The sequence below is a fragment of the Filicampus tigris genome, chromosome 17, assembly GCF_054856515.1.
Source record: "Filicampus tigris isolate MCC_2025a chromosome 17, RoL_Ftig_1.0, whole genome shotgun sequence".
Taxonomy (NCBI): domain Eukaryota; kingdom Metazoa; phylum Chordata; class Actinopteri; order Syngnathiformes; family Syngnathidae; genus Filicampus; species Filicampus tigris.
The window spans coordinates 7,992,330-8,010,353 of NC_141233.1; the positions used below are offsets into that span (position 1 = coordinate 7,992,330).

At 39.4% G+C, this 18,024-nt stretch overlaps 2 protein-coding genes across 10 annotated transcripts in view; one reads left to right on the top strand and one right to left on the bottom strand.

The window, feature by feature from the left end:
- LOC147133169 (unconventional myosin-XVIIIa-like) overlaps nucleotides 1–2,676 on the bottom strand; it is a 58,707-nt gene extending 56,031 nt beyond the window's left edge. For all 8 annotated transcript variants that reach the window (XM_086012539.1, XM_086012538.1, XM_086012537.1 and 5 more), the window contains exons 1-2: nucleotides 2,400–2,676; nucleotides 7–1,057 (exon numbers count right to left, since the gene is read on the bottom strand). In XM_086012539.1, coding sequence (XP_085868665.1) covers nucleotides 7–960 — 954 coding nt within the window. In that variant the 5' untranslated portion in view covers nucleotides 961–1,057; nucleotides 2,400–2,676. The remainder of the gene's footprint in view (nucleotides 1–6; nucleotides 1,058–2,399) is intronic.
- A 2,155-nt stretch (nucleotides 2,677–4,831) lies between these two features.
- On the top strand, nucleotides 4,832–16,526 carry vezf1a (vascular endothelial zinc finger 1a). Of its 2 annotated transcripts, none has more exons than XM_086013441.1 (5): nucleotides 4,832–4,924; nucleotides 10,591–11,345; nucleotides 12,963–13,032; nucleotides 13,159–13,321; nucleotides 13,645–16,526. In XM_086013441.1, exons 1-5 carry the CDS (start codon nucleotides 4,892–4,894, stop codon nucleotides 14,010–14,012), a joined length of 1,389 nt encoding a protein of 462 aa, XP_085869567.1. In that variant the 5' UTR covers nucleotides 4,832–4,891; the 3' UTR covers nucleotides 14,013–16,526. The 2 variants fall into 2 exon arrangements, with proteins under 2 accessions (XP_085869567.1, XP_085869568.1); XM_086013442.1 differs by lacking the exon at nucleotides 4,832–4,924 and adding an exon at nucleotides 4,950–5,060.
- The last annotated feature ends 1,498 nt before the right edge of the window (nucleotides 16,527–18,024 follow it).

The window sequence follows — 18,024 nt, forward strand, 5'->3', positions numbered from 1 at the left end:
ACTTACACCTTCCTTGTACGGGCCTTTTGATGTCCTCAGCCAGCTACGGTTCAACTCGCTCAGCTCCACAATGGGCTGCACCTTTAGCAAAACAGACTCCCCAGATTGACGGATCATCTCCACAATCTCATCCCTGCTCTTGTTCTCAACCTTGATCCCATTGATCTCGACCAGTCTGTCTCCTGGCACTAGGCCCAGAGCACGGTCCTTGGTGGCAGCACCGGGCTCTGCGAAGTGTACCACTCTCCGGTACACATCTCCATCAGGCTGCCTGTCCAGCATGGTGGTCCTCCTCAAAGAGAAGCCAAAATCGCCTGTGTTGCGTCGCTTTAACTTCAGTTCTCTAGGATCTGGTATTGGGGGAGCGACCAGTACTGGCAACTCTAAGTCGACACCTGGGAATGTTTTTTCTACGAGTTCAGGTATGTGTACCCTACATATGTTTTGAGGTTTGCTTCCTTGGCGAAAATATTGTGGCTTTGATTTCTGAACAGAAACTCTTGACGTATCAAATGCATTGTTCCTCTGGGAAGGGGACGGATACCTCGGGCTCGTCACAGAATTCAACTTGGCTAATTCTGCAAACTTAGCAGCTCTCTCCTTTACAGAGCTTCGTATTTGGTCCTGGTCGATACCCTTGGTCTCCTCAACAGATCCCACATCCTGTGCTAAAGTGTTACAACTATTGAGGCGCTCAGCATCGACGTCTGCCAGACTGAGATCCAGGTTGCTTGCCACCTTGATAGGGATAGGACCAGAAATCTCCAACTTGCTCCTTGATTCCTTCTTGGAGCTTCCCCGATTGAGGTGGAAGAAGCCCCTGCGTATGCTCATCTCTTCCAGACTCTTCAACTCAGCCTGGGACATACGCTCCTTCTTGTCTTTTTTGTCTTTCTTCTCCTTCTTGCCAATGTCCTTTTCCTTCTCTTTCTCTTTATCTTTCTTAATCAAATTAAACATGTTGGACCTTTTCCACAGCCTCTTGAAGTGTTTACAATCAGAAAAGGCAGATCTTCATCAAGCAGCTGAGAGCATTGACTATATAACATAATGAGAGCTGTAAGGCAGATAAGGAAAAAAAAGTTTTCATTAATGAGACCGTAAACCAAATATTTTAGTTTAGAGTTTATGATATATTGGCATACAATTAAAGTAATTTGAAAAAAGCAAAACGATTTTGTGTGTAAGTAAACAAATTGACAAAAACAACCGATGCATCATGCCCATTATAATGAAAATGACCACTGACTGTTACAGGTTCACTATCGTCACGAGCCAATGGCACACTCTTGTGTGCATACATCCAATATTAGGTACACCAACAAAATCTAAAATAAGTGAATGTAAGAGCAGCGTGAGTCCAGTTCTTACTCAACAAGTGTGTAACTGTGAGTGTGAATGGTTGTTTGTGTACTGTACTGTTTCCCAACTGTGACTGACCCAGAGAACATACCTTACATTAGAAAAATCTCACAATATGGCAACAAGTGAAGACACAGGTTAATTGTACTTTCTGTCATATAGTGGAAGACGATTTAAATGTTCTGCCTGTCACTATATGTCACTCATTGTCATAGTTAGATGAACATTGATACATAATGTTAAATTGAATAATTTCTCACGACACACCAAATTTGCTCTAGCAACGGTCGTGCAGTGGTACGCTACCTCCTTTCATGCAGACGGTGTATATTTGATTCCCAGCCAGTGCCTCACTACCCAGACACTGCAAGTTCCAAACCTGGATTTATAAACATGGGTGGGTTGCATCTTGCATGAAAACCATCCTAATGACTCCCTCTGTCAACCTCTGATGGGACAAGCCGAAAGTCACAACAACAACAAAAACATCACCTGCCAAATAATGTGCTGTGACACAGTGTAAGGGAATAACTGGTCGACTGTGCATGTGCCCTGTTAACTGGCAGCCAATCCAGGGTGTACTCTGCATTTTGCCCAAAGTCAGCTGTATATGTATATGTATATATGTACTATATATATATATATATATATATATATATATATATATATATATATATATATATATATATATATATATATATATATATATATATATATATATATATATGGGGGGGGGTGTGAGTGTACTGTATAGTATCAATCAGACAAAACAAACTATTTTTGGCTTAATTTTGACGCAGCTTTTTTATTGGATTACATCCGGTTGTGCAAGTGTACCTAATATAGTTGCCATTGAAAGTGCCCTACATTGAACTGAAAAGCATTGATGCACTCAGTACAATATACTGTATGTGTTGAATCGTCTCTCATGCAGCCGATCCACGACAATATCAGTTTCACCGCTGACACACAGCACTCAATATTTATGAATAGTAGAATAATCCTAATAATTTTATAATTAATGTGTATATACTTGCCGTGCAGATGTATGTACCATCCCTCTCGTCATTGTTTGGGGCGTGAAAAACAAAATTCACGTCGTTGTCACGTCTCCCAGGTACTGTCAGGCAATACAAAAAAAGTTGCCTCAAAATCTAGTCGCATCACATTTCATTGGTGTTTTACTATTTTAACGTTTTTATGACTACAGAACGGTCTACACGCTCCAAAACTGTCTCTATGTTGCCATGCCCAGCCAGTGCTGGGATATAATTCTAAGCAGCTTTGCCCTCATTAAAAACCTGATGGCCTCAGGGAAGGATGTCAATGGAGGGTGTACAAGTATAGTACAGTATAATGGTCTACATTATAAGCGACAGATAACATCCTATACCTATAACTGCACGTGAAAAGCTTGCAACTTTAATTTTTCGCCTTTTGTTTCCTTGAAACTGAGATACAATTTACTCGTGGTGCATTCATAGTCCACTACAATGTAAGAATTTCTGGCTTGAAAATAAAGAAACTTCAACAGCCCTCACCCATATGTCCATGAGAATATCCACACAAAAAGGATAAAAATATTAATGAGAGAAGCTTCCAACTTAACAGTTGTGTATACTTCATTAAAAATACTATATGAAGTTAGGATATTTGAAGCTCAAATTTACACGTGTACACAAGGGTGTTGGGAATGAACTACATTTTGAAATTCTGAGTGTACATTAACCTTACATGAGGGTAATCGTGCAGTAGTGACTCCTACTGGTCAATTTGAACAAGTACGCAAGTTTAGATAAAAACGAGATAAAAATTAGTAAGCAGCTTTGTTCTACAGTTTGGTACTTTCAATACAATTCAACATTTTAATGTTTTATTATTGTTATTATTATTATTATTATTATTATTATTATTATTATTATTATTATTATTGTTATTGTTTTTATTATTGTTATTATTATTAATATTCTCTTCTTGCTGGAACTCAAATGAGTACAAAATAAGTTTATGTATATAGTATTAGAGCTAACCCCCACATTCCCAAAATATGCTAGACATTTTCATTGAAGACTAAACTGTCCATATGTATGAATGTGAGAGAACAGTAAATGGTGAGTGCAGGTAGACCTCGAATGCTCATCGTAGTAGCAGTACTATCACCATCCAGGTTGTGTTGTCTTTTGTGGAAATATTAAAGAGTGAAATCTGCATAGCTAAAGGTATATATCATTATGTGTAGCCTGTTGCCAGATGATGCTGACCACACATGAATGACTCATTGAAGCTCTCATTGTAATGTAGGTGAATAAAGGCTTTCAATAATGCACCAATGGGCTGGAAATTCAAAGAGCATTCTAGAAAGATGGTGAAAACTGGTTCATGCATGGATCTGTGTCTGCTTCTTATATTTACTATACTAATTTTAAGGCAAAACCCCCACTCGAAACACTTGTATGATCAAACAGAATCCTAAAAATTCAGGAAGTGTCACATGACGAGCCTTCTATGAATGTCAAGTTTGTTTCAAATGTCAGAGAAAGTAATTGCTTGATGTGAATTGAATTTTTAAACCCAGACATGCATTTAAGAAACAATTTTCATGCTTGAATAAAATACACTTTTTATGCTTTGGTTTTATTCTATTATTCTTAACACATTCTTTACTTTATAAGTGCCTGCGTTTTGGACGAGAACTGTACACTGGCTGGATTTGAGGTACAGTATGTAATGAGTGATCTGGTGATTAGCAGACTTCTCTTGTCTAACTCAAATTTTAAATGAAGGTTAATAAATCCACGATGTACAGTTAAAGAATGATTGAATTTGAGTCTGTAAATGATAAATACTCATGTTGACAGTGCCAGTTAGATTTGTTTTGTTCATTACAAAGATGATTAATCGTATTTCAATATTTAATCTACATACAGGTGCATGCAACAATGTCATCTCAGAAAAAAAAAACATTTGCATAAGTGCACAACCTAGTGTCCATTCATCCCTATTCCATGAATGAAAATGAACGGCCAAGAGGGAATCCCAGTGCTCGTTTGATTGGGAAATGCATTTAATCGATAAAAGGGGGAACAATAAATCGTTGATATGAAAAGAGTAAAGACATTTAAGATTTGTTTTTTTTAATCGACTACTTGACTACTAGTAAAACACAACCATGAAACAGCCACATGCGACATCGCGGATACTCAATAAAATATGCCCCTGACAGAAACCGCAGAAATATGAAATGGGGGTGTTGGGAAATTAATCTTCATCGCACAAACCGTGTGGTGGGTAAATTATGACTGTGGTGATTTATGGATTACAATTATTGATAAAGGCTATGTTTTAAAAGTAAAAATTTGATTTTAGTTCTTGAAAAATGCGCACTTCTAAAGCATTAAACGGTTTTACCCCCGTGTTGTTGGTAAAATGGTACAACCCTTAAGGTTACCGGAAGTTGTTTCAGCTGCCATGTTTGGTTGCTTTGTTGTAGGCTTTTACAAGGTTTCCTACAGAATTAGTAAGTGTGGAAATGGAGGCAAGCTGGAGTACGTTTCTTTTCCAAGTAAGTTCACTGCTACGGGGGAATACTGGTATTGCCCGCATGGGGAAAAACTGAAACTGTAACTACTGAGTATTTTGGCGGCAAAAGCAGTTTTTAAACGAGTAGTGCGAAGAACAAGTAACCAAGCAAAACAATGGTAAATGAATCCTGGCTTCCAGCTGTGAGGGTCGGGATTGACGCTTGAACAAAAACATCCTCAACGAGTGGCTAAAAAACGCGATCTGTTTATTGTCTGTCTTACTTGGAGATGCCAAATGCTGTCGCAAAACGCCGCGTTTATTTTCTGAAGTTTGTTTTCCAAGTCGATCCCAGCGAAACATGCGGGATCATTTCAAGTGAGGTACCACACCGTTACAATCAAACCGCACACACAGCAGCAGCTTTAGCGCATCAGGAACGCGTTCTTCGAATGCCCAGTGATCATGAAAAGTGGGATTTTCACACAAATTGGAAAAAAATACGTTTTTTTTTTTTTCTCAGCCTGAACGCCGTGTGCGCTTCGAAAATCTCAGCAGCTGATAACGGCGGTTCGCGGCCAACTTTCCTCCCGCAGCGACTGTAGCGTTCACTAGCCAACTTAGCTAACGGTGTTTAGGAAACCTCCTTCATATTCACCAAAAACTCAATTTAATTAATTCATCGCCATGGAATCGACGCGACTCGCCGGGCAACGACGTTGCTGGAACTTATCGGCAGCTAAAAGGCTTTATCCATTTATTTGTCTGTTTATTCTTCCGAGGGTCGCGGAAAGGAATTCAAACTATGCTCACAACATCGGCTAACACTAGCTACGACTAGGCTAGTGCTGGTTTATTTCTTGTTTTCAGGGCGACTCAGTGATGAACTGCCCCAGAATTTAAAGTCATGCGAATCATTGTTTTCCCCTGCTCTTATACATACAATTGAACTTGTGGTATTTATGAGCATGATATCACGCTGACATAGCAAGTTATTTTATGCTATTTTGGTGTTTATGCTTAAATATAAAGTCACGCTTTGAATTTTAGAGTGCATTCATAAGTCCATGTAGACATTTCCTCAAATTTTACGTGAATTAAGTGTTGTTTCCCACTGAAATTAAGTGAAGGTTATATGGCTGCATATCATTACAACTTCTAAATGCGTGTAAATATGCCCACAATGATCCCTGAGCAACACTGGGGAAAGTCATCTCATTGCCATTATTATTGTAAGACCACAATAACGTATGGACGAGGACTGATACTTGGTATCGGTATTGGGCTGATACAGTCCTTATTTTTAGTTATCGGGTACTCATGGAGGTTGCCAATGTACCAGCCACCGATACTTAAGGCAAACAAAATCTGACATTGAGTAAGTCATCCTCGGCAATAGTTGGCGCTATAGCGTCAGTTTCACACATCGTGCAATCGTCACCTGTGTCAAAAAGAGAGGATTTGTTCACAATTCTCACAATAATGTTCCATTTGCACAATTTAAGTTTAGTTACAAGGCACACCAATTGAGACATCTTTGAGAACCCCTTCGGAGGCATTTTTTCTGACACACAAAAAAACTAAACTTCTCCAGAACCCATCATCCCATTTCAAAATTGGTGTTGAATATGAATGTTGCGGTACTTGTTTTACACTTAGTTAAATTTGTTTGTAGTTATTTGCAGTAGTCGTATTGATTGTGATAAGTTGCCTGCTCCAAAATGGGAAGAAGTTGTCCTGGGATGGGCTATAAGGTTTAAGTTCACGCAGTGATCGATTTTTTTAACTTGTAGTTTTAGTTTTAATTTAATTTACGTGGTTCCCGTTCTGAAGAATGTGAACCTTGTCACAAGAGGTACTTGCTTACCAGCTATGCATTAATGTACTCTATCATGTCCATCAGAAGCTTTTATTTTTTTGTTCTGGTGTGCCTCTAGAAGAGTACTTAACTGTTCTGACGATGAAGACAGATGGATAGTGTGGCTTGTTTTAAAATATCTGGCATCGTGCCAGATGCCAGTATCCACACTTGTATTATGTACCTCACACTGTTACTTTGTCTTTTAGTCTTTTGTCAATGTTGAGGCGCTCGGTGTAAGAGGAGCAACACTTCAGTCACTTAGTCGTGCTTGGGAACTTGTTTTGTTATTTTTTTTAAAGGGATAATGACCATATACCATCTTTAAATATAAAATGATTTTAAGTATTTGCAAATATATGTTTAGAACATTTTATTTTGAAGTCCATAGTGAATCATGTTGTTTACAATGGCAGTAATATTTTCACAAATGCCTTCTTGAAGCCCAAAAAATTCTTTTTTTTTTTAATTAATTAAAATGTGTGCCTCCTCTGGGCCTAACAGTCATTATAGTAAGGAACATTGTGTTTTAAGGTAAGACACTGTTACAGAAAGTCCATTTAGTCTAAAATGCTATTTTAACTTTCAGTGCCCAAAAATTAAACAAAAACTGCAAGTGCAGTACACGTGTATTGTAAAGTTGGTTAATTGACCTAATGGCAATGATCATATTTATAATCATTCATATAATCATGTTTGCAGTCTGAAAATCACAAGTTTAAAGCTCCACTCCAATATTCCAATATTACTTCAAACGTTTCTAGTTCCTGGGGTGTGAAAGAGCATTTAAGTTTGTTTGTGTGTGTGTAAAACACACAGGAAGTAGACTGTTTGTACAGAATATTAATTACTACTGCTCTGACACCTGTAGTAAACCTTGGAATTTAGTGTCATTCTAGAAAAGAGAAGGCTCAGTGCAAAGGATGTTTGTTTACATTTAGAAATACAAATGTGAATAATGCACTCGGATCCTTGTCTGCTCATTTTCAGGTCAGGTGTTTATAGAAAAGATGTTTTGAGTAAAGGTCACACAGAACATTTTCTTTGGTCAGGGCAGCTGGGTAATTATTTTGATTATGGCACAAGCGTATTATTTTTGTCCAAGTTGAATCCCTTAGTACACAGTACACACACAAAATCAACATGTTTATACAGGATTGCTAAGTGAGCTAGTTTGGGAAGGCTAAAGAGCTTTCCTGGTGCAGCTCTTCAGGTGCACAGTTGAGCTTCAAATGCAGAATTGGTTCACATGGTTTGTTGCATGTATTTGTGAAGTAATACAGTGTTGCCTGAATGTCAAACTACTCATTGGTGCTATGGTGATTGGTGTCTTGTATAGATTGAGCGACAAGTGTCTGCATGTGATGTGTTGCATCAAACTTGCTTGATACTGACATCCCTCAGTTATCTTCAAACATTGTGATGTGACCATCTTTTTTGTCAGACTTTTCATGTTGGCATTTCTGATCACGGAAAAACAAATAAAAATCTCCCCGTCTTTTTTTGTTGTTGTTTTTTTACAGATGTAAATGTGCTCTTAAGGCATGCGCTTATGTCAGCTCGTGATTTGGAAAGTACTTTTGGCCATATTTCAATTTACATACGTTATATTATGCCTTATGATATTTTGCAATCATTTGTCAATTTAAGCATTAAGTCAAGTGAATTTTGGAATTTTGGATAGGAAATCTTTTTCAGGAAAATGTAGACCAAACTGAAGTGCTTTTTAGAAGCAAAACGGAGTCATATTTTATATTAAATAGTGATCTCTGCAGCTTGATCCCCACCTCCCTCCCTTTTCTACCAGTTTGTACATGGTCTTTGTTTTGGTCCAAAATGGGATTATGCCAAGCAGCTGTATAGTGAGCCACAAAAGACGGAGGAAAGACGGCACATAATCGGACTCATGACTGCGAGAGCTGTTCAAGTCTACAGTGGCCCGTGGAGCCGTCAGGACACTCCCTCCATTTTGATGTTATTTATGAGCGAGCAGCCTCAGTTGTCAGAGCGCATTTGTGTCAAACTGGTCAGAGCCGCATGAAGGCACAGCAGCTTTTACGGGCCCTGCACCTCTGCATCACAAGCTCCCCTGGTATCACCCCGCCATTCAAACGGCAACCTGGTGTGCCAGTGGACGGGATTGCGTTGCATGATGATGATGCCGAATCCTGGAAGGTGGCAAGTGTGAGCAGGTGTTTAAAGCTGCATGAGGTGCCAGGTTCCCTTACACATCGGCAAAGTGACTGCTAGCTTGGCTGAGTGGTGTGTGGATAAACAATGTCCCCGGCTCATGAATAGATGAGCCAAATCAATGAAGATGAGCATACAAAGCACCCCCGCTGTGGCCCTAGTGTGCATCACCGCTCAGATTTGTGTCTTTCACAATAGGCTGGATGACATAAGGAGGACATTGTGTGGTTCATTTTTCTTTCCGAAGCCCCCCAGTCCTTTACTCTTGCAACTTCTTTCTTGGCTGGCCTTCTTCGATGGATGATTGAACCTCAAAGGGAAAGGTCAAGCATTTCACCTTGGCCATTCTTGCTGCTAGTTGACAACAGTTTTTTTTTCTTTTCTGTTTTTTTTGGGCGTCAGACTGTTTTAGAGCTCTAACAGCATTGAGTGTACCACAATTTTGATATATTCTCACGTGGAGACCTCAATTATACTTTCGGTCAGTTATTCCCTTTTTTTTTTTTTTTTAAACACCAAATACCAACTCAAAAATACTTGGCTTGCCAAGTACTACTATAATAACCAACATGAAAATACAGTAACATAGTAGGCCTAAGAGAAGGCAAAAGAGATTTCTAAAAAAATTCCTAAAAAAATATATTCATTATTGTAAGCCATTGTTACATGCCCAACAAGCACCTAAATATTACTGTATTTGTATGTGTTGTAGGGTACTAAAGTTAAATGAAACTGCAGTGTACTCAAAAATGTACTGTACATGAAAAGTTTTTGGGTTTTTAAGTAGATTTTTAGTTGTATTTATCTCAGTGAGTATTTGTGGGCAGATCCTCAAACCATTACGTTGCTCTGCCACTTTCCATATTGCTTTGTAACCTAGATTTTTGCTTTTTACGACCTTTACTGACCTGCAAATTTGTTGCTGTTCGATTGCAAAAATAATGGTCTGCTCTTTAGAGCCTTTTTGGCAGCACGCTACACTCTGTTATGCCTCTAGTGTGGAATGTTTGTTTCATAGTCATTGGATGAATCAGCAGGGTCATAATTGGATCCTTTTTTTTCGTCCACTATTTGGATTCTTTTGTATTGGTGTCATGTGGCGTCAGCTTCATTAATGACAAATCCTCTTCCGAAATCGAAAATCTGTAGCCCATTTGGCTCTCACTTAGGCTCAACTGTTGGCCTTAGACAAAACAATGCTGTCATTGACATTCTGCGGGTTTGGAAAGTAGTACTGTACATCTGGATGCTGCCATCGACTTGTTGAAGTGCTACAGTTCTGTTTTGTAATGTCCTCATACTATTCAATTTCTATTTTAATTAAGGATTCCATTCATGTGACTTTAGCTGACTATGATTGAATACGCATTTCAAGGCTAATTTGACCTAAAGTAGTACGTTACTTGTATTTTACCTAATATCATGAGGGAGACCACATTGATTAAATTTTCGTGGAAGCACGGAAAATGCTTATTCACTTAAATATCTACCAGCCACTAAAACAGATGGCCAACATTCAGTAGATTGACTAGTTTGATTTAATGTATAACCACCAAATTCAATAATGTGAACCCAATCACCATATTAAATATGCTTTATAATACGTTTATTTATATACTTTTTACTCTCCTCCTGATGACATTTTTTCTAAATTCCACCAGCAGGCCAATGAAGCCCTCCACCACCAGCACCAGGTGGCCCAGAACAGCCTGCTACCCCTTCTTAATGCAGGAAGTGAACCAATCGACCAAAAGCCCGTGCTTCCCATCCAAATCGACCAGAAGAACCCTTCCATTGCTTTGGATCTCCTTAAAGACAATGTGGCCAGCGGAGGAGGTGGACGGCCACCGCTGCCTGTGGTAAAGAAGGAGCACAAAGGCAAAACGCCGTTTGTTTGTGGCTACTGCAACAAAGCCTTCCGCGACAGCTACCACCTGCGACGCCATGAGTCCAGCCACACAGGTATCAAAATGGTGTCGCGGCCAAAGAAGACCGCCCAGACGGCCCCGACCATGGTGCCAATGATTTCCACGATGCAGCGAGAGAACAACGGAAATGTTTCTTACATCTCCACGGCGGCGGGCATCCTTTCCACAGCGACCACTTCTGTGTCTTCAGGCGCGAGCATCATGACTGCTGCAATGGGCAACTTATCGCACCACCAGCAGACCGTCCCGAAGAAACCTCCCAAACCTGTCAAGAAAAACCATGGCTGCGACATGTGCGGCAAGGCCTTCCGCGATGTTTACCATCTGAATCGCCACAAGCTGTCCCACTCGGACGAAAAGCCTTTTGAGTGCCCCATTTGCCACCAACGCTTTAAAAGGAAGGACCGAATGACCTACCATGTTCGGTCTCATGATGGCGGAGTCCATAAACCCTATGTGTGTTCCGTCTGTGGGAAAGGTTTTTCCAGGTAAGGCTGAACATTGTTGATGGCAATTGGGGGTGGGAAGAACAAAATAAATAGATAAATATATAAATAAATGAAAATAGTGGAATGAAAAAAAGGTAACTGAGTCTGCTAAGAAACCTTGGGTTATCATTTTGTGGCCTGTGAAAGCAAATCGTGTGTCAACTTCCATGATCGTAAAATCTGTACCAAAACTTCAAATTGTTGTGTAGTAAATAATAATGTTGAGATATTGCACTATTTTTGTTACCTTTTTTACAGTAACTTCAATAATAATTGAACAAACTATTAGGCTTTACTTCTGATTGCAAAACTAGTAATCCATACATTTTTGGTTTAAATGTAATAACACGATGAGATTACCCTTCTTGGTTTTCAACAAATTTGAACAACAAGGTTCGATGGTCACTCTAACTATGTCGAACTGCAACCTGCTGTCTTTTTGTAGCTGTTGATGGGTTTGGTATTTTAACGTCATAATATTTCTAATGAGCAGAGAATATTAATACCACCAAGGCGGTGCCCCATTAGCCTGTGCTACAAGGTGACACTTGTGAGCCACTTTCAGGCATGCCTCCAGTACAGTGACGTGGGCAAGGCATTCGTCTGCATGCTGGAAAGCCAGAATGGGCACCGAAGAAAAGGGCACTGAGTCACTGCCACTTAGCTCGATCTGCTGGCAACCACTGGACTCAACTGTCTGCTCCTCTTGGATTAGAACCTAAAAAAAGTTCCGCTTCATAGGACTGAGAAGCTTCAACGTGACTTCTCATTTGTATGGATAGGCAATTAAAGAAAAAAAAAAAAATCTGGTTCTCAAGCAACTGCCACCGCAAGCGCCCTTACTCACCCCGCTAACATGATTCAACTCTGAGCGTCACCAGAACTATCCAGCTGTCAGTGGTGGATCCTTGCCAAACTGAGATTATGAATGCAAGAGACTCACCGTTATAGGTCAACAGGCAACGGCGTTCTAAGGGAATGTCACTTTAATTAAGCAATGGACAACAACTGTTGTCATCAATGTATTTTTTTTAGGTGCTTCGTTTTTATTTTTGAAGGACTGGAATAATAGCACATTTCAAAAAATGTATATATAAGAAATTTCTCATCAGACAAGACTGCAATCTGAAAAAGAAATACTGATGCAAATAAACACCTTTTGATTTAAGGACGTGTAAGCCAAGTGTTGTTTCACATCCCACAAATTGTCCATCCACAATATAATTCAGATTTCAGCACTGAGTCATAAATACTTGCATGACATTGGTATTCACTTTGTATTTATGCAAGCAAATACATGAATCACAAAGCTGCGTCGACGACAACCGCCACTTTAGTGGGAGTAAACAAGTGTACAATGTAATGGCGCACCATCTCAGTGTGGTGCTTCCTGAAACTAGGCCAAACTAAATCACGCATGATTGATTGTGGAGAATCAACTGCCACTGACGCAACTTTTAAGGGTTCACACAAGCGCCTCAAAGCAAGCATACAACGTCCGGATGTGAGCAATAAAACAAATAAAAGTAGTAGGAAACATATATGAATTATTTGATTCAATATTTATGGTCACAATAATACAATTGTAGATTATATGTGTATTTTCATTTTTTGCAGGCCCGACCACTTGAGTTGTCACGTGAAGCATGTTCATTCTTCGGAACGACCGTTTAAATGTCAAGTGACGGTACGGCTATACTTTTTTTTCACCTATGATGATGGCGATTTACCATCAAGATTGTTTGTTACCGCCACTGTTATGTCGTTGTCACTCTCCCGTGACCTTTTACCTGGTGTGCTCTGGGGCTTGCAGGCGTGTACCTCTGCTTTTGCCACCAAAGACAGACTGCGGTCTCACATGATCAGACACGAGGGGAAGGTGACCTGCAGCATCTGTGGGAAGATGTTGAGTGCAGCTTACATCACCAGCCACCTGAAGACTCACGGGCAAACCAACTTCAACTCCTGTAACAAAGGTATTTTTGCACCATGCAGAAAAGCATGATTATGAACCCTAATGAATGCAGTGGAATCTTGGTTTTTGTATGTCCTCGTTTTTGCACGATTCGGTTTTGGATAATGTTTTAGATAGAAATTTGGTCATAGCTGAAGACCCCTTGTTTTTTTTATTTATTTTAAATCCATTCACCAAATATTTATTACAATAGAATGTTCAACTGGTAGACCGTGGACGGATCCCAAGTTGACCACGAGGAGCGTTTCCCCCCCGAAGTTAAAAGTGCATCTTTAACCGGTGAACCAAACAAACATTTGACAACTGTTTCTTGTTGCTCTCTAGACGAGGTCTGCAACTCTGCCTCAGCCACACCCGTGACCGTTTCAGCTCCCATCACCACGGTGATGAATCGGGGCAACTCCAACAACAACAACAACAACGCTGTCACCATCGCGGCGCAAATGAACATTAGCACCAACACGGTCAACATCACGTCGCCGGTCAGCCTTCAGCACCCGCTCACCATCACCGGGCCCGTCAACATCGCCTCTGTCAACATCCCTGCCACCGCGGCCATGAATATTGCCCACCCAGTCGCAATAACCACCCCCATGCCAATGAATATCGCCGGTCCACTTAACATTGCCATGAGGCCAGTGGATAGCATGCCTTTCTTGTCCCAGGTCTTGCCGTCTTCCCCACCCTGGTAAAAAAAATAAATAAATAAAATGAAATGGAAAAAGAGCGAATCGAACTGGCCACAAAGAAAGGGAAAATAAAGTCAAACAAGACTTACAATCTCACAATTTGCTCCTCAGGCCCAGCTCTTTTGTTCTTTTCTTTTTTAACCCCTCCACCAACCTTTTTTTTTTCTATCACGCCACCAAGTGGGTGCTGTATTTACAAGAGTTGTGCAGCCCAGAGGGTGCTCGCCAAGTTTCAGCTGCATCATGACTCATGCTACAAGAGCGATAGGAGATGCCCAACACTTGAGTAGAATCCAAGTAGGACCGTCCTTGAAATAAGGACACGTTTAGGACTTAGCTTAGTCGGTTAGAGTGGCAAACTGATCTGTACCGTGACAGGCGAGGTCAGGTGATTCCTTCTACGTGATGATGGACTGTCTTGGAAGGTGAACCAGAGTTGTTGTGGAGGGTGGAGTTGGGGGTTACCATTGGAGGGAAGAGATGGACTGACTTCTCTCCCATAGCCTTTGGCTTTTGCTTTGTACGTTAACTATAGACTGGTTATCCATATTTAATGTAGGAAATAAGCATAGTAAAAAAGGGGATAGCAGCTTCCATGTGCATGGAAGAATATTTTTTCACCATGCCACAGCTTATCCATTTTCTGTTCAGATAGTAGTTACTACGCTCTTGAGGTACAGATGTAAATTTGACATAGTCCGCATTTTAAGTTGTTACCTGTTTTTTCAAGAGGATGTCTCAAATAGTGTCCGCTTGATGATGAAATGTTTGTATTTTTATATTTGTATGGAATCATGAAGACTTGTTAATATGTTCAAACATATGTTTTAACCTCCTCGCCGTCGCCAGTGTAGTCGGAGTGGATTGAGTCTTGCACTGAACGCACGTCCTACACAGTTAAAGAGCAGCAGTATTAGCATCAAAGGTCAAGCTAAGGTGCCAGTCGATGTCTGTAGCCTCATAGTGGTTCAAAAAGGAAAGGCACAGGTGTATCATGAAGCATTTCAGGCAATTTCTGTCATAAAAATGTATCTTATGTGATGTCTGAATCCTCTAAAAAATCTCAACCCATCCCCACCCTTTATCTCCTACTGACCCAAAAAAAACTCACTCAGGAAACACACCTTTGAGAGGACATGTACTTCACATATTCATTCTGGGCTTCTGTTTGTTTAGTTTTTTTTTTTTTTTTTGCGTGAAAATCTTTTGGTACCTAAGGAGATTTTTTCAAAGAACAAAAATGTCATTGGTTTAACAATCACCAGTAAGGAGCTTCTCCATAGCCTTCCAGGACAAATCTGTATTTTTTGGGGCGCGGCAGCAAATGGCTCTTGCTGACTTTTTTTTATTTATTTTTTTAAATAATTTAGATTGTTCTTTTAGTTATTTTCACTGGAATATCATACCGGTGGAGCTCAAGTCATTTATATGAATTCAAAGGGTCATTGTGTATGTTTGATTCTGTTTGCAAAGTAAATAACAGTATCTACCATGTAACACCCCCCCACCCCCGGAACCCCCCCAAAAAATCAAGTGAGAGTATTCTTGTGTGAATCAGCATTTCATCTTGATGAATTGAATGTTTATTTTCTTTTTAGTTTTTTTTTTAACTCCCTTTTTCCTAATAGTTGAGCGATTGTCAGATGTTGCATGAAGGAGCGTTTCAAGTCTGGTTGCCCGCAGACCTCCCTACTTCCATCAGGGCGAGAATAGTATTATTTTAAAAGCATAACCTTTCTCTGACTTGCTGTACAATGGCATATCTACTGTACATTTTATTTTATTTTTTTAAACAAACAGCAGTCTTAGACAGTTATTCGGACTGGGAGAAAAGTGATTTTTTTTGTTTGTTTTTGTTTTGGTTATGTAATGAATATATTGGGACAAGACTGCCATTGCATGACCCTGAACACTATAACTATGTTGAACTTTACATATTTTTTTTATGAATGCATTGTTGTCTGACAGTGTTGCAACTCCTGAAGACTTTCAGTTGACACTGAAAAAAATGCAATATGCATGATTGTCATTGTTCAGTTGTTGTTTTTTTAAACAAAATAATCGTGTTATTTTCCTAATGTAGGCCTACGTATTGCGTAGATTCACTATAAAAGACTTTGCCAAATTTGATACAGCGATAATGCGATAAACTGAACTTTTTGGTTGTTATTGAATTGAACATCTTTTTATTTTTTAAAACAAATATGAATTGGAAATTCCAAGAGCCTCGTGAAAGCAGTTGAATGTATATCTTTGTACAAAACTATTTTAGGTCTGCGGATATGGTAGTAAAGGTAGATGTGAAAGATAAAATAACCTTTTTTTTTTAAATAAAACTTTTGTATTAGAATATTAACAATGGTAATTTTGTATATACAAGAAAGTAGGCTTTCCAATTAGAGCAAACATTCCTGCATTTTTTTTTAAATGTATGTTTGTCAATTTATTACATGAACATGCGCAATGTTATGTGCCTTTTATTTGGGTTGTCTAAATAAAAGAAAACAATTACCGGTACATATTTTGTATTTATCAAATTATGTTCGCATCAATCATTGCAAAATTCGGGAGTGTTTCACTTTATTTCAGACTTCCACCGCCGCCGCCACTTTTAGATGTTCTGGAAAAGCCAATCTAAAATCAGTAGCCTTGTTCATTTGCCTTTGTTTCCTAAAAGATTGCACCTATTCAGTGCTGAACTGACTGAAGTTTAATCAGATGATCATAAATTCGGGGAAAGTCTAAGTGCGACATAAAAACGTACACACAATGTCAATGGACTACACTTCACCCAAGAGCTCAGGGCTGAATGCAACATCCACTTGAATTTATAATATTCTACAGTTGTCCAGCAGATGGCGCACAGTAATCATATTCAAATGTACTGTATAAACGCCACCTGTGCTGATTTAGTTGATGCCTGCGATGATGTTATCAGCGTAATCATCAGTCTAGATTGGACAAAGTAAACAAACCATGCATGTAAGTTAAATCAGCGGGGAAGAGAAGAAATAGCAAATTATATTTGTTGTTGTTGTATTTGTTGGACGTCTGACTGCAGCTGAATACCATTAAATACAGCGATATATTGCTTATGCGATAGCCTCCCTAATACAGGCCGAAGTACCCATCATGCACCCGAAAGTTGCAATAAACTTTAAAGGCACTCCAAACTTGACACTTTGCTCCTGGAAATCCTCTGCAGTAAAGAGGATGGCGGCCGACTGTCTCCAATCTCATTTGGTCTGAAGTTAGCTCCATGGCTACCCTTTAAACAGCTTAAGAAGAACACTGTTGAACTGGGCTAGGATCATGCTTTTCCTGAGCTGAGTGACTCACAAGCCGCCTATCTGAACGTTGTTATGCTCCCTTCACCTATATTACTTGTATCCCTTCTTTGTTCCAATGAATAATCAAGTGTGATTTCAGAGCAACATGTTTTTGGATGGGAAGCCACCACAGCAAAGAAGGGGGAGTAAAAGCAGAGCAAGAAATGGTGAGAATTCTATCTTTTTTTTTTTTTATTCCCTTATGCTGCAAATTACTATCAGGAATAGTACTTGAAGTTTAATTGTCAAGATAACCTTGCATGACTTTAGAATGTGTGAATTTAGATGTATTTTTACATTCTGACGTGTCGTTTGTCCAACTCGTGACACCACAGGCATAAAGTGCGCAAGATAAGACAAATACTGTACTCTCTTTCCTTCCTGTGTGAAGCAACATGAGTGTTAAGCAACATTAATGGCTAAATAGTTCTACTCACTGGTCTTCCACATCTCTGTGCCTCTCGCATCCCAGTTATATCACAATGAACTCCTTTAAAAATATAATAGTGCTCTATTATGGTTGTACAATGAATAAGTTGTATTTTACCACAACCACCGATATTGTAGTATAATGCAGAGCACTTGGCCACCAGTGTATACTAGAAGTACTGTCCTACAATTTTTACATAAATTGAGTCGCTTAAGATTATCTTTGTAAAGTCAGAAGTGCTCTGAATCTCATTAGA